Raw genomic sequence first — 17729 nt, 5'->3', positions numbered from 1 at the left:
TTCAACGTTTTTTATTTATTTTTGGGACAGAGAGAGACAGAGCATGAACGGGGGAGGGGCAGAGAGAGAGGGAGACACAGAATCGGAAGCAGGCTCCAGGCTCCGAGCCATCAGCCCAGAGCCTGACGCGGGGCTCGAACTCACAGACCGCGAGATCGTGACCTGGCTGAAGTCGGACGCTTAACCGACTGCGCCACCCAGGCACCCCTCTTCTGTGTTTAAATGCTATGCCAAAAAGACTATTTTGAGCAAATGGAGGATTTAAAAGTCTTCGCATCATTCATTCAAACCAATATATGCAAATATTCTTCAGAGTAATACTTGTTTTCAGGTAAAGAAGATTCTTAACTTATGTGCAAATCTGGTCAGTTTTGCTAGGTTTAGAAAGTATCCTAGGGGGTCACTGCAATTAGTTCAAACTTCCCAACTAGGAATTCATTTGGTCTTTCAAATAATATGCATAAGCATCTCCTGGAAGAAATGAAGCTGTAAGATGTATTTAGAACAAAAGAAAAATGAAAGGAGGAAAGAGCACAGCTTTTTTCTTATGTAGAAAAAATTGTGTACATTATATACAATATATGATCATGAAAGCTTATTTTTAAATTTCTAAACATACATCAAAAACTGAGAAGGAAAAGTAAAAGAAAATAACACCAAGAAGAGGTTCCTAGGCGGCTCAGTTAAGCCTCCAATTCTTGGTATCTGCTCAGGTTGTGATCTCGTGGTCTTGAGATCCAGCCCTGCGTGGGGCTCCACTCTGGGTACAGAGCCTGCTTGGGATGCTCTCTCTCCCTCTCTGCTCCTCCCCCACTCACACTCTCTCTCAAGATAAATAAACTTAAAAAAAATAACACCATGGTCATTACCAGCTTAGTGGCCCTCAGCAATCAGAATAAGCTTAAGAAGTATGATGAAGGCTAAGCATGAAGTACGAAGAGGACAGGAAGACACCTCAGACAGATGTACGTGTGTGTCTCACCCTTTCAGAGAATATACTAAAAGCATGGGCCTGGGAGACAAGCATGTCAGCTGCAGAATTTCTTCAAAGAAAAGCTGTAGGAGAGGCAAACTAGTAAGAGAGGGAGAAGACAGGACCTGTCTGGAAGCCGCACCTGCATAGCAAGCACATTCTTCTTCTTCTTCTTCTTTTTTTTTTTTTTTAGTGTTTGTTTAGTTGTGAGAGAGAGCAAGTGAGCAAGCAGTGTGAGTGGGGGGCAGAGAAAGGAAATACAGAATCCAAAGCAGGCTCCAAGCTGTCAGCTGTCTGCACAGAGCCTGATGCAGGGCTCAATCCCATGAATCATAAGCCTGAGTCGGGCGCTCAACCAACTGAGCCACCCAGGCGCCCCACAAGCACATTCTTAGATTGCACCATTATTGGGGGGGGAGTATTTTTAGGGACTTAATAGAAATTGAGAGGACAGCACTTCGTGTACCATTCTTGGCCAATACCTCTGAAACAGAAAGACATATCCATACTTGGGCTAGAAGGATAATTATTTCTATCACTTTGAACTAAGTGAGTTCTTCAGAAATCACTTTCTGCACTCCTAAATTGGGTTATTTTACAAATTGGGTTATATGAACTCAACAATAAAAGGAGATTATTACTAATCTTTGATTCTCTGTATCATCCAAGTATTAGAAATTCCCTCTGATTTACAACTCTATGTTCTATTCCAGGAATATGGATCCATTCTTCCCCTCATCACAACTGAGGGGTTTAATCCTGGAGGTTTTTAAGAGAATATTGGGGATAGAAAAGCTGAGCATTAAGTGTAGGCATTAATAATGTCTTTTCACGGTGTTTTTTTCCTTATCTTTTGTATTAGGCTTTTTAAAACAAGTGTTGTGCCTTGCTAATTAACTGTGGTAGAAAGTTATCACCTGGGTAGAACATGTTAAAAAATAACTATATATTCCTTTGCGTTGTGGTTCTTGGATGAAGGAAGAACACCAATCTTTGCCATCATTTCATCTTCCATTTTTACCCCTGTCAGCCACTCTTTTCCTTCTTGGTGTACTAGGAGAATCTTAAGAGACCACCAAACCTGAATAACTCTGATATTTAATAGGAAGATAAAAGGGTCTTTCACCACATCAGAAGTAATGCGAATTACCAAATAAACACAAGGGAGAAACCTACATTCCTAGTGCTAACACTAGACTTATGATTTCACTCTTTATAATTCATCCTTGGAGAGGGGCACATGAGTGGCTTAGTCAGTCAAGGGTCCAACTGTTGATTTCAGCTCACAGTTGTGAGATCAAGCCCTACCTCAGGCTCTGCTCTGACAGCACAGAACCTGATTGAGATTTGCACTCTCTCTGCTCCTCCTCTCTCACTCTATCTCTCTCAAAATAGACAAACATTAAAAAAAATTATCCTTGGAGAAAGGGAACCCTTGTACACTGTTGGTGGGAATGTAAATTGGTACAATCACTATGAAAACAGTATGGAAGCCCCTCAAAAAATTAAACACAGAAATACTATATGATCCAATAATTCTACTACTACTTAGCCAAAGAAAACAAACACTAATTTGAAAAGACGTATGAACCCCTATGTTCACTGTAGCATTATTTACAATAGCCAAGATATGGAAGCAACTGAAATGTCCATCAATAGACGGATAAAGAAGATGTGCTGTGTACATATGCGTGTACACACACACAGGAATATTACTTAGCTGTAAAAATAGAATGAGATTCTGCCATTTGCAACAATATGGATGGACATAGAAGGTATTATGCTAAGTGAAATAAGTCAGGCAGAGGAATACAAATACTATATGATTTCAGTTATGTGTGGAACCTAAAAAAACAAAACAAACCAGAAATGGACTGAAGGGTACTGGTGTTTGCCAGAGGGAGGGGGAGGGGGAATGGACAAAATAGGTGAAGGGGATTGAGAGGTACTAAAGCTCAACTTTAAGTCACAAGCATGAGGAGGAGTACAGCATAGGGAGTATAATCAATGGTATGTAATAGTGTTGTATGGTGACAGATGGTAGCTAGACTTAGTGTAGTCAGTACCGTATAATGTATAGAACTGTTGAATCAGTGTTGCACACTTGAAACTAATATAACATTATGTGTCAACTATACTGCAAAAAAGATTTTAAGAAATTAATTCTTAGGCCAGGGGGTAATTTAATCTACACTTTGGCCAGACTTTTCTTGGAGGTCTGGATGTGACCAAGGAAGAACACAACTTTTCAGTTAGGAACTGTTCTCTAAGCATTTTCTAGCCAATAGTTTCCACAGTAACTTTGGATGGAAGACATCTGTCTGTGACTTCTGTTAAGAGAAGCAGGAGAAAAAGACAACTAGCATTTCTAAGTGACCACCAAGGATGAGGCACCTAAGAATGTTTATCCCATAAAACTATTATCACCATCTTGGTAAGTCAACATTTTTACCCCATTTTATAGATGCAGAAACAAAGGCAAGGAGGGAAGAGTTATATGGTCAGATTTAAACACAAGCTTGTTCTGTTTGTCCTACGCCATGCCGTGCCATTGTCCGCAAGTATGACCACTGTAACGAGGACGACTAGCATGGGCCCCAGTCATGCCCTCAGTAATGTTAGCCACCTGACAAATTTACTACCACACTTGCATCTGTGGGTAACCGTTCCCCTCCGTTCTTAGCTCAATGAATGTGTGCAGTAAGAACAAAACAGCCCCAGAGAACATTTGGATAAATAAACATGGGACTCAATAGGTTACAGTAAAGTTTCCAGAAAATACTGTCGGAGAAGTTCAGGATGTATATTAAGGAGTTTGGTTAATAAGAAATCAAAATTAGTGTTTTTAGGGGGGAGGAGCAGGTGTGTGTGTGTGCATGAGCACACGTGTTTACTTCATCACGGAATCAAACCAAATCCTATAAATGAGTACTGAATATATGCCTACTTGTAACATGGAGAGTGCATAAAAGGGAAAGGTATAATCCTGAAGGGCTAAGACAAGCACTTCTAATGTAAGAAATCGCGAAAGAAACTAAGACTAAGGAGGTCAATACTTTAAATAAATCCTATTTTTCACCACTAAATAGTTCACTAGATAAAAGAGCTCATTTGGTTCCCCAATTTTACAGTGTAACTAATTAGATGATAATCAACATGGTATTTGCCATCCCACGTTTAGACAATGTAGAATATGATGATCCATTACACCAATAATCAGTTACATTTAGAACTAATTATTTGAGATAAAGGTGAGCTCATATGCACAGAATCTGCCAATAATCTCAAAGGAAAACATTACTGGGGCACCTGGGTGGCTCAGGCAGTTGGGCGTCCAACTTCAGCTCAGGTCATGATCTCATAGCTTATGAGTTCGAGCCCCGCATCGGGCTCTGTGCTGACAGCCCAGAGTCTGAAGCCTGCTTCAGATTCTGTGTCTCCCTCTCTCTCTGCCCCTCCCCCACTCATGCTCTGTCTCCTTCAAAAATAAATAAACATTAAAAAATATTTTTTAAAAAAAGGAAAACATTATTCGGTGAAAAAAAGATTCTTTCATTTTCTCTTGTGAAAAGAAATAAAAAGATTGAAAATATAATGACTTTAATTACAGAAAACATGGAGGCTAATAAGGATTTGAAATTTCAAATACAACTTTCAAATATTTCAAATCATATTGTTTTTTTCTCAATGATTTTTGTAGCTCCATATTTACTAAGTGAAATATAGAAGAGAAAATTAAATTGTCTTGGGATATTTCCTTGAAATAGCTTTTAAGAAAATAAAAATTTAGATGATACAATCAGAAAATATTCCTGGTTTACAACACCTTAAACTAAAGCTGTTTGCAGACAAGAAGCCATTGGAGGGGTCAGTATCCCACAGTAAGATTTCTTGGATAAAAAATGAGGATACTGGATAAACTGGTCCTGGGGAGGCACGTGGTATGACTCAGGAAGCAGAGAATATGTTGTTGGTTGATGTTGGCTGACCTGGTCCCACACACAGCCAGCAGAACGACCCTCTCAGCTCTACCTCCTGCCTGGAGCTTCTCTTCTTGCAAACTCATCTGCCTCTGTATCCATCTTTACCACTTTCCTAGAGCTAGTTTTCCAAAAAGGATTAATGCAATTCCCATTTCATAATTTTAGTGTGCAGAAGGGTGCCTGAAGCTGACTGACAGTTCTATGAAGGCAGAGTTCACCTTCTCCGTATTTACATCCAGAGTCTTGGCCCATATTTAGGTTGTGTTAGGTTTACAGGCATACAGAAATGCACTGGAGTGTTCCTAATGTTCGATTTGGCCACCAGATGTCAGTGCATGATAACGAATGCTGTAATACCACATTAAGCCGCAAAAGCTTAAAAGGCCATTTTCAAGAGTTTAATTTGCCAGAGTAGAAAAGAGCAGACAGATTTAGAGGCAGTAAATTGTGATAGTATCTGTAGAAAAGATGAGAATCACTGGACCCTACTAACCCCCAGTTATTGATACTATGTCCTCTCAGATGGGAAAATCCATGTCCCATTTTTTTTAAAAGTGTGTCTAAAATTTAGTTTTTAAAAAGTAAAATGTGCACTAGTAAGCACATACTGATGAAAGCTCAATTACATATAAATAACTTAAACTAAATCAGGAAAATCCTAGATGCAGAGTTTAAATTATCCAAAATATAGATCTATGTAAATTACTAGGCATTTAATAATCATACTGTTGTGTATATATGTGAATTAAAGAGCCAGAAAAAAAAAAAAGTGTAAGAAGGTTTTTTTATGCAAAAAATCAAATATCCCACAAACAACTGAAACTTCCCCAGATTTCATTATTGGAATTAAAAAATGTTTCGTCTTTTTAAAGATTACTGTACAAAACATTAACTTTTGATACATGAAAACAAAAAGTACAGTTGTCAAGACCTGTTCACTCTCCTCCCTCAACATGGTTCAGACCCACCCATTTATCCCATTCCTCCTCCAACAATGGATTTAGGGCACTGGTCACCTTGTTCACCATAACCACCCTCCTACACTACAGCTTTGCCTCTTCTGAGTCCATTCTTCACCCTGTAGGCAGAGGTCACTTTAAAAACACAAATTTGACCATGCATTCCCCTGCCTAGAGCACCAGCAACTTCCTAATGCCTTCAGGTTGAAGCTCAGCCCTTGGCCTTGCAAGGCCTACAGAGCACTCCAGGATCTGCCTCCAGCTCACTCAGCCAGATTTCTCCTCATTCCTGGGTTCCAGAACTGAGTATTTTACTGAATAATGCTGCCACATGAAATGGTGTTCTTTCTGAGAAATACTCATTCACACATCAGCATGTTAATTCCTACTCAGGCACTGCCTCCTCCAGGAAATCTTCTATGATTTGATCCTCCCTAATTTTACCCATCCCCCAACACACACTAGTATGTAGGTGCATACTACATAGGTAAGTGTATAGCACATCATTTATGCATCGCAGTAACTATAGCTGTTTACAGAGTATTACTCCTTTATACCTTGCAGTCCTTCCTTCTTACATCTCACTTGGCATACTGTATACTCCTAATCATCTTAGCTATCCTGTAGCTAAATCTTTTTCCAAGGCCTGGAGATACTATCTCCGCAACCCAAGGTCACACATTCTTAAAATTTTACAGAGCTTGGAGTACTAGCCACACACTGCAATCCAAGTCCTGGGCTCTTCCCAATATCCTGGGCTACTTCCAAAGGCCATTAAATGGGAACAATTTGATAGGAATATGGCAGAGATTATTGAAGAGTACTAATAGGGGTGACAGACTGGCTCAGTCAGTAGAGCATACGACTCTTGCTATTAGGGTTGCAAGTTCAAGCCCTATGTTGGGAATAGAGCTTACTTAAAAAAAAAGTACCAATAAAAGCATTAAAGAACAACAGATACAACTCTACAGATGTTAAGCCTTCAAAACATATTGGCATAAACTCGGACAGAAAGTTGCTGAATTTGCCTTCTTCCTCTTTTTTAGTACCTGAATTAGGAACCCAAAATTGCTTTCCAGAAGCTAAATGGTTCTACTTACTGGCTTTCATTTTTATGCATTTGGTTTGCTTCTTGCTAACTGCTTTAGGACATAAGCTGTATTTTGAATTTTCTTCATCAGTACGTTTACAGTATTTTGTCAGGGACTTCTCCTCTTTTTTCTGTCCTCATGCTAATGTAATACATAGGAAGCTTACCTTTTCCATAACCTAATGTGAGTGTTCCCACATGTCTGCAGTCAGAATGACTTTACAGAGTATCACAGGAGAAGAGGAGACCTAGGGTAAGCCTCTCTGAGAAAGAACTATGTTGATTTCCACAGTAAAAGGGAGGGTTAGAACTGGGAAGGAACTCAACAAGATGCTCTGTGAAAATGTACTACTTTCAGGAAGCATTCCTTCTTGCCTCCTTGGAGAGACCATGAGTCAATAAAACCCTTTAAGAATCATTGAGCCAGCCAGAATTCTGGTTCACGGCTCCTTAAGGGATCAGGGTTTCAACAGGAGCACCTAAGAATTAATCTCACTATTCAAAAGGTATGAAGAGAGATGTTTAGAGTAGGGTGCCAACTGAAAAACTCTACTTCTTTAGTCTCCTGAAGCATAGGTCTGCACGAGGTCATGCATTTGGTCTTCTTACATAAGATACCTGTATTAGCACTCCAGCTCTCCACTGGGCCTGTATTCCAACCCTGGGTTCTAAACCCTGGGCTAGGGTTATTATGCTTGGGTGTCCAGAAACCTCCATGTCCCAAAAATGGGCTGGGGTCTTGCTATGAAATGAGTTACCATCTTACTCCTGTTTCTTAACCATGTTTTTCCAACTAGATCTCCTAGATTGTCCATATATACCTGAGAAGTGCACATAGTTGGAATCACCTTAGGGCAGTGACCACCGTAACATGGAGATGCTCCCCAGAGGACAATTCTCCCATCAGTGCAGTTGGTCTATGTGCCCTAACCTTGTGAGATAAAGAGTTTTGCTATCCTCACTGGCCTGTGATGCAGATGCTCCATGATGTCTTATGCTCACATTCCAACACTTCTATCCACTGAATACCAGCAGTAAGAGAATTACAATTAGATCCACACAATTATACTTAAAAAGAAAGAGGGAGAAAATGGAAGAAATACCAGCGGGAAGAGGGTATGAAAAATCAGGTAGAAATAGCAAGGGCAATGTATGTAGAGTTGGTATGTCATGGTGACATTTCACTCAATGTAGTTGAGGTCAGATTGCCCTACTCTTCAAGTAAAAATAAATCTTGCAAATCAGAAATAATACGAAGAAAAAAAAAGAATATGGTTGATGCTATTAAAATTCACCCCACCCATTCTAAATTTAAAGTAGTTGAGAACTAGCAAGTAAAAGCACATAGACTTGGGGGTCCTTAAAGATTCAAACACAGAGTTACAGAGGAGGGGCAGTAAAAGTTGGATGACAAGGCTCAAAAAGGGAAGAGCTAGTGGTAGCCAAGACACGGAAACAAGGACTGGAATTGACTTAAGAAATGTTCTTAAAGAACTGTGTAAGAAGAGTGAAGTATGAGAAAAATGGTAACTATAGTAGACTAATGCTTTATTTTTTTCTTAGACTGTAGAGGAGAAATACATTTTTCTATAGGCTGAGGGAATTTCTCCTAGTGGAGAAAGAGAAACTAAATGTCCAAGAAAATAATTACTAATCAAGCAAATACCCAGGGCAGGTGGGGAAAAGTAAGAAAATTCACAAGTAAGAAGGTAATAAAGTTAGAGGAATTTGAGATTGTGTTTACTTACTACCTGATTTAAAACAAACGTTTAAAATGCAAATAGCTACCCATTATAAAGACTGGGTCATGAATGGTGTTAATTTCCATTTTTCTCAAGTGCCTTCATCCACAAAAGAAACTTCAAAAAACAAGATACAGTATACTCCCTTCTCTTTAAAATAGAAATTCTGTAGGAATAACTTTTAATTGTCCTCTCTCTCACTCTTTCAAGTTTTCTGGCAGTAAAACAGACATTTTAATAAGATTTATTTCTGAGTAGTCATTATATTTTTAAAATTCTTTTTAGTATTCCTTAGTAGTTTCACCCAATAAAATTAACTACCTCAAGCTGCCACATTTTAAACAGAGGCTGATTTTTCCATTGATTAGCAATCATTTTCTCTTTGCTGTTTTATCATTAGAAACTCCCTTGACAGTTTCAAGTTGTTAAAATCCTGGGTTTTTTCTTCATTCCTTTGCTCCATAAATCACTACATCAACTCTTCATGTAGGCAGAAAAATAGTGCCAGAAAATAGGTCACCATGCATTGAGCCACAATTTTAACTACCTAGATTAAAAAAAAAAAAAAAAATCAATCCTACAACTTAACAAATTAACGTAAAAATACTAATTTCTACCTTGTTTTTAGTCAGCTATCAAACTTTACGTCACTTCTGCATCCTACTCCCCATAAAACTGGGTTTTGCATACTGATGACTAATACAAATTGTGCTTGAAATTGAACATTAAGGCATGCTAGCCATGCTCACAATGGACTTGTGTATTTCTATAGTTCCTTTCACTTCAGGATCTCAAACATACTTTACTTTTTAAAATCTCCTTCACGTTGGCAAGTCAGTAAACCTAGCATCAGGAAGAGATATTGCCAGAAAACTAATTCACAGGAAGTTTGAGTGAGTTTCCCTCCCAATGTGGTATCAATTTGTTTAATATCTGAGAATAGCTTTTAGGATATAAGACAGATGTCTGAATTCAAAAATCAATTTCAAGTCAATATGTCCGCAGAATAAAAAAAAAAAAAAAAAACAAAAAAAAAACAAAGTATTCATTATGCAACTAAAGAACAAACATGGAGAATTCTGTCACCAAGAGAAGGAGAACATTAATTTTTAGTGATAATTTCAAATATCCTTAAGGACTGTCTAGATTTGCTGGTGTCAAATGGTGGAAAAATCAAATCTACAAATGGCTAATTACCTTATATCTGGTCATATTTTGTAATACTTTATTAGCATTACTATTTTTGACAAAGTACTGAAATTGCACTTACTAAATTTTTAGGGAACCATACCCAATTGAATTACTATCTATAAATCACCAACTTAGATGGTTCTCCCTGATGATTTTTGTCAATCTCTGAGAAATGAAGTTTTAAACATTTGTCAATCTCTGAGAAATAAAGTTTGAAACATTAGATAATGCTTTAGTTATTTATATAGCTTGTGAACCAGTATACATTTATTAATAAAATATTACTTGATTAATATACTTAGCTAATATATAATTGAGTAGTCTGGTATTCTATAAGCATAGAATAAACATAATACACTTATTTTAACTAATAAAATTTACTTAGTATAATAGTTAAAATACAGTGAATTACTTAATTAACATGTCATGTTCTGTAAGAAACTTACATTTCTGTATTAACCTCCCAAAGCCGTATTTGCACAGCGTATCACTACAGTTAAAAAAACAAAATACTACATGGCAATGAGAAAGAATGAAATATGGCCTTTTGTAGCAATGTGGATGCAACTGGAGAGTGTGATGCTAAGTGAAATAAGTCATACAGAGAAAGACAGATACCATATGGTTTCACTCTTATGTGGATCCTGAGAAACTTAACAGAAGACCACGGGGGAGGGGAAGAAAAAAAGAAAAAAAGAAAAAAAGAAAAAAAAAAAAAGAGGTTAGAGAGGGAGAAAGCCAAAACATAAGAGACTCTTAAAAACTGAGAACAAACTGAGGGTTGATGGGGGGTGGGAGGGAGGGGAGGGTGGGTGATGGGTATTGAGGAGGGCATCTGTTGGGATGAGCACTGGGTGGAAACCAATTTGACAATAAATTTCATATTTAAAAATAAATAAACATTAAAAAATAAAATAAAAAAACAACACACACACACACACACACCAACATTTCAAACGTTTAAGTATTTCCAACATACTTTGCTAATAGATTTTCCCCATACAGGCTTAAGTTTTATTTTATGAGTCAAAGCCTTTTGTATTGTGAACCTCATTTTTAGTAAAAGCTCCTTTCAGTGAGAAGGTTCTGAATAAAAAGAAAATGGGAAGGTGGAGTCCTCACGCTTGGGCAGAAGGTGGCAGCAGCTGAAGGGTCTGACTGTCCTTCCAGGGAGTTCTCTGCATTCAGTGCTTATACTCCTATTACTAGGTCCTGGCAGGGTTTACTGTTTACTTTTTGAAATTAACATAGGATTATAAAAATATAGTTTTGTCAAAATCTGACTAATCCACCTACTAATTTTAAAAACTATCATTTCATAAAATAATTTTGTATTGTAGATTGTTTGCAATTTTCTATTCTGTTTAACTTGAATAGGCATTTTTTGGTCTAATGCACACTTTTAAAATTAATGTAGCATTAGAATGTTTTAATATCGAGTACATCACCCGCTCATTTTCATCTCCTTAAAATGTGGGCTTATTCATTCTTAGTCCAGGAAAAAAACTTCATCATTACTCTGTCAAGTTGCAAAAGAACTCTTAGAATTTTTATTGGGATTGTCTGAACATTGTAAAAATTAAGAATCGATAGTTTTCCTACCCAGGCTTGTGATATCATTGTGATATCATACCCAAAAGTAGAACTTGCCACTCAGTTTTTTTGTTTTGTTTGTTTCTAGTCCTCCACATCTGTATCAGGATTATTTCCAACATTTATAAGGAAATAAGGAATAAAATAAAGCCAACAAACTACTTTTCATTTCTATCAACAGGATCATTTTTTTAAAAAATAGGATCTGTTTTTCCATGACTCTATGTTTTTGCACTTTGCAAATCTGTGGACATAAGTTTATTTTAAAACTGATGACCTTACTAACTCTATTAGCTCCAATGGAGTCTCCTCAAACTTTGTGAATTACATATTAACCCCCAATACCTGTGGTAAATACTTAAATAATATTTTTTAAATGTTTATTTATTTTTGAAAGAGAGAGCGAGCGTGAGCACAAGTGGGGAGGAGCAGAGAAAGGGAGACACAGAATCTGAAGCAGTCACCAGGCTCCAAGCTGTCAGCACAGACTCCAAAGCCAGGCCCAAACCCAGAAACCATTAGATCATGACCTGAGCCGAAACCGGACACTTAACCAACTCAGCCACCCAGGTGCCCCTAAATTTCCAAATATCTTTAAATAAATATAATCTGTCACTTGCATGAAATCAGTTGAATGTGATATGTAAGTTATTAACTTTCTCTCCCAACACTTAACCAACTGAGCCACCCAGGCGATCCTGTGGCAGTCACTTTAAATTTATTGTATTTAATCTTGACCAAGAAAAAAAAAAAAGAAAAAGAAAAAAACATAGGAAACAGTATATGGTCTAAGCTAGCTCTATTATATTTTGACTGACTGAAAAAACTAAAAGAGGAGACACCCCTGGGAAAACAGCTAGGTCAAGTATCATAATTATTCCTCCATTATATCTTCCAGCTTGAGGTCTCTAGCAATCACTGCTTTGTTCCTGATTCTCTTCTCTAGCCAGTCACCTCCTGCCAAAAATTCATGTCAACAGATCCAAAAGCAAGCTCATCATCTTTCTCCACAGCTGTTAAGTAACCTACTTTTCTCTTATGAATTTCTTTAATACTGTGTTTTATCACTTGAAAGGTATTTAATACATTCTACTTCTCCCATCTCCTTACAGGAAAACAGAATCCTTGAAAGCAGATACCAATTATTTTAAATCTTGGTAGTTCTCACAACACACTTAGACTCTCACACTGAACACAGAATGAGCTCAGATGAATTCCAGCATCCCATAGGTGGGTCCATATCCTGATCCAGGACAAGTGAGGGCTCTCATCCTGGGGTACTGATTACATGCATGCCTCCCATTCACTTTGATGCCATCTTCCTACTGCTTCGCTCATTGGGACACACCCCAGAAACAGCAGGTGCAGAATGTGGGTCATTCATGGGTCCTGCAGAGGCATTACCCAGAGGGGTCTATTCAAGGAAGATGGTGATCCCATATGGGATCAGTGGTCAACAACGTTTGTCAATGATTTAAAATGAAGACATTGAGGGTAGTTCTTCACCCAGGCACAACATAGAGGCAACCTATACCTACACTGCTTATGACATTTGTCCCCTTAAAAATAAAGATCATCCAAGTGATGAATGGTCCCTAAATAACCAGTGGGATTAAAAAAAAGTTAATGATTTACAGGGCTTCTGCTTGCCTAACCTCAAGTCTTCTTCAACATTGTTGTTAGATCCTTTGAATACAAGAAAACTAGGCTCTGCCACTGTGTTGGATTCCATTCAACAGAAATAGGATATAATTTACCTTTTATCCTAAGCCTTTACGAGGGGTAAATTCATGTATGCTACTGTGGCCCTTCATCCCCAAATCATTTTTTTCAATGCAAGTGTATACCCCTCTGTGTGCACCACTGGGACACTTACATCAAACTCATTCAGAGCTGCAGCCAGCTCACCGATGCCTGTGTGGCCTTTGGCTTCATCGGTGGGCGAGGTAGCTTGAGCAGCATTGGAGATGCCAGCAATGGCTTCCTGGACTTGTTTAAACACATAGTCTCGGTTGGCTCTGGTGGCAGCAACATCTGGGTGGCGGAGAAATGCTTGGGAGGCTGTGTACAGCATTGTGGCATTCTTCTTTAGAGCCCCTCGGGCAGCTGCCATCTCATCCCGACAGTGAGGGTCCTTCAGCTCCTGTGTGTGCAAAACATGAGACCTGTCACATCCATGAAGTTTGCCATGGAAACCTTTGTTATTGAACTCTGAGTCAGACTCACAGAACTCCACTGAATTTTGTAAACCATCTACCTTCCCCTGTCCTCTCTCTAGCTGCCAGGACTTTGTGTATGGTGTTCTTTCTGCATGAAATACTGGAGTACTCCTCTTCTACCCTACCCTTTCACTCAACATGGCCCATCTTCCTGGAACCTATTCCATCCAGCTCTCTAGGCGATGTCTCCTATCTGCTCCCACAAGCCCCTATCCCCTCCTATCATCAATACTTATTATACTGTACTGGAGTTACATATTTAAGCATGTATTGTATCTATTGAGAGCAGGACACCCGATCTTGTTTAGTGGCCCTTGACTTATTAGCAAATGTTTGGCCTATAAAAGGCACTCAAATATTGCTGGAGAAAATGTAAAAACCAAGATACAGACAAGTAGCCTGCATGGATAGGAGTTAGTTAAGCAGCAGAGGAAAACCCAGACTTCAGTCTTCTGATATTGCTTGCCCCTATATTCAATGACAATTATAAACATGGGAAATCAAACTCTTCTGATTTTTGCTTAGTGCATATCTGCCACTTCATTATCAGGTTCGGACTAGGGTTCATTTCATTTTATTTTTTTAAAGTTATCTTTAATGGCAGCTCAATCACTGAGTTTAGGGAATAAAAATAGATCAAAGGTGATGTGCCTTCCTAGTTTTGGCTGTCAAAATAATACTACTGGGGAATCTCTTGATCTTCAGCTTTAAAGAGCATTGTTAAGAAAATGTTCACATCATTTACAGAAATGTTAAAGGCAGTGCTGCTCTCTGAGGCCATGTAGGATTGCCAGCTGAGGATCTCAGAGAAATTTTTCCAGTTTCAAAACATCATTGAAGGTTATTTGAATCACTGGGGTTCAGTTTCTATTTGTTTATACAGTATGTGTTATATGAATGACCTGGCAACAATTGTATCTTTTCTTTTGTGTGTCAAAATGACTCTGAGACAAGCAGAATTTATTGGTTATCTAGGATTGTCAAGGCAGATTGACAAGTAATAATTAACTGAACCATCTATCCTCTTTTGCTTATGCACTAATGAATTTAGCCCACCAACATGATTTCTAGTTTGAGGGCATTTCTTTTTGATCCTAAACATGAACACCAATAGGTAACCAACATGTGTGTGTACTTTCTATGCCAGGTAATTATCTAGGCATTCAAAGTGAAAGGTTTCTCCCGACTAGCCATGAAGAGCTTTTTAACCTCCAGAACTCTGGTCCAGAAATTGCATATTATATTACTGGGTACCTATACTTAAAAAAGGAAGAGATGGAACGGGATTCTCCCCATAAAAACATTTGAGGAAACATTCCTTAATTACATTAAAAAACCCTGCAAACAATCTAAATGTTAAATTATGAAGAATTGGTTAAGTAAATGACTGAAGCATTTATTTATTTGATAGACTCTGGATACTATAGTTTTCAATAAATTACATGAATAATATTTACAAGATAAATGAAAAGGCAGAACATAATTTGCATACTTGTATGCAAAGTATGATTATAAATATGTTAAAATATGAAGATAAATAACTAAAATGCAATATACCAAAATTGTACCACTTTTTTCTTGGGTGGTAGGGTGTTCTATGGTTTTTTCCTTCTTCCAATTCTACCTGTTTTCTAAATTTTCTTGAAAGAGACTGAACTAGCAGTTAATTAAAAATAAGGTATTGATGAAATAAATGATACTTATGGGTATTCTCATATAAATCTCATACATGTCCATGGATTTTAATACACATCTATATACACACCAGTACCTGATGTTTCCATCTCCAACCCACAACTCTCTTCTATTTGACATTTTTACATCGAGAGTTCACAGGCATCTCACAATCCATGTATCTAAATATGAAATATTAATTTCTGTACCCAACTGACCCAGTCTTTCCCATCTCTGTAAATTTACCAACATTTACTCATGTGCTGAAACCAGAACCTTAGAACTGAACTGGTTGCTGTCACTTCCTAACATGTCCAATTTAACATCAGGTCCTCCGAGTTCTATTTTCAAAATAAACTCGTATTCTTTGCAGTTTCCTCCATTTCCACCACTACAAACAAATCAAGACCACCATCTCTCACCTAGACTACTTCAGCCCCCCCCCCCCCAACTATAGCTGGTCTCTCCTCTTCCATTCCCCTCTGCACAACATAACTAGAATGCTAAAATACCTATTTGAGACATTGATATCAAACTTTGAACTATTCAAATACTACCCACCCACTTACAATAAAATCCAAGACTTCTGCAAGACTCCCAATGTCCTGGCCCCTACCTTTCTTCCCAACTGCCCGCATGGTTCACTAAGATCAAGCTTCAATGGCTTTTTTCTCAGTTGTTTAAATTAGCTAAGTAGATTTCTTGGTTCTCACATTTGTGTTTCAGAGTAACTTCACTCCTACCCATCTTACATTTTGGACTATCACACAAGAGCTCATTTGAGTTTTGCTGATTACTAAATACTTAAATCATCAAGTAATCTCAAATCACATGCGTGTGTCTCTCACACAAAGAATACTGTAAGCATGTTAGGGGCAGAAACTAGATCTTGGTCCAGTTTGTAATACCAACGTTCCTTCAACCTGGCACAGAAGAACATTCGACAAATGTTTGTTGAATAAAACTTTCTTGTTGGTCACAGACCATCTTAAATCACTAGGAATTGCTCTACGTGTTGAAGAATTCTAGGAACAGTCAAGAGGACGGGTAAAGGATTTTTAACTGACCCTTTCACATTTGGAGATGTTTTTCCTAGGGGAAAAAAATAAAAACAAATTCCTTGAGGATAAAATCCTAATGGTACTTAACAACTAGAATAGACTAAATTGAGTGCTAGCTCTAGACAAAAGGAAGACAGAAGACACTATGTCAGTCACCTTCATCAGAGTAACTCACACTTAATCTGTGTTATCCCACACCCCCACACATTTATTTTCTTCTCTGCCTTTCCTTGATTTTCTTTGCATAGTCTTCTTGTCTTTCATAAAGGGGTCACTCAACATGCTGCACATTTGGGCTATGCATATGCATGATGGGGTCTACAGGGCTAGGAAACAAAAAGTGAGGGCAAAGGGTGGTGCTCAGAAAGCATCCACTGCACTACATGAAACCACTCTCCCCTCCTTTCTTTTTTCTTTTTTTTTTTCTTTTTCTTTTTTTTTTTTTTTTGATTGGGGAGCTTTTCTTACAGTGGAAAAAAGGTTACACTGGTTCCCACCAGTCACACAGGAGGCCTGTGACTACCCTAGGTAGGCAGGGGGCAGAGAGTACCCCAGGGCCCACAATGCTATGAAAACTGACCCATGTAATAAGCAACCTTTGTTGATCACAGGTTCTGAGGACATTTGCTAATTTGATAACCAGCAGATAAGGCTGATCTGTTGTTTAAGCCTACCCAGCTAGGAGGTTACTTAAACACACATTTTTCCCCCAGCATTTCCTGAATTGTCCCCACCTGTTGTCTTCTTGCTGCTACATAGTTGAGTTTCACCATTTCTTTGCCAAATTCTTTAAAGCGATTTGCAAGGTCTTGTTCATTTGTAGCATTTTTGACAGCTTCCAAGGCCTCTTCCACCTAAGGTAATAAGGAACATTTATCAATGGATAGAATTTAAATATTAAACATGTTTGAAATGGTCATTTGTTAAAAAAAAAATATGCCTAGGGATTCACATTTAAATAAAATAGAAGTACCACTAATAAGTACTTATAATCAGAATATTTCTTCACAACACACAGGATATTTTGTACCCAAAAAGATAATGCCTGAACTCTTGAAGCATTAGAACTATATCAATTGTCGTTTATTGGGTTAGGATTCTGATGAGGAATACAGACTAATAATTTCACATAGACACATACAAGAAAAATCGATCGAAGAAAAAAACATGGAATTTGAAAACAAATTCTAGAAATCTTCAGGAGGAAGTGCTTCACCAACGAAAACTGAAGGAATTCCCTGAAG

General features: G+C 37.9%; 1 protein-coding gene across 3 annotated transcripts in view; it reads right to left on the bottom strand.

Annotated features, from left to right (window-relative positions):
• CTNNA2 (catenin alpha 2) overlaps nt 1-17729 on the bottom strand; it is a 1105968-nt gene that overhangs the window by 735440 nt on the left and 352799 nt on the right. For all 3 annotated transcript variants that reach the window (XM_049651803.1, XM_049651801.1, XM_049651802.1), the window contains exons 5-6: nt 17220-17339; nt 13408-13674 (exon numbers count right to left, since the gene is read on the bottom strand). In XM_049651803.1, coding sequence (XP_049507760.1) covers nt 13408-13674; nt 17220-17339 — 387 coding nt within the window. The remainder of the gene's footprint in view (nt 1-13407; nt 13675-17219; nt 17340-17729) is intronic.

The sequence above is a fragment of the Panthera uncia genome (genome assembly GCF_023721935.1).
Source record: "Panthera uncia isolate 11264 chromosome A3 unlocalized genomic scaffold, Puncia_PCG_1.0 HiC_scaffold_11, whole genome shotgun sequence".
In the NCBI taxonomy this organism is placed as follows: domain Eukaryota; kingdom Metazoa; phylum Chordata; class Mammalia; order Carnivora; family Felidae; genus Panthera; species Panthera uncia.
This window is presented reverse-complemented; position numbering and strand designations above follow the sequence as displayed.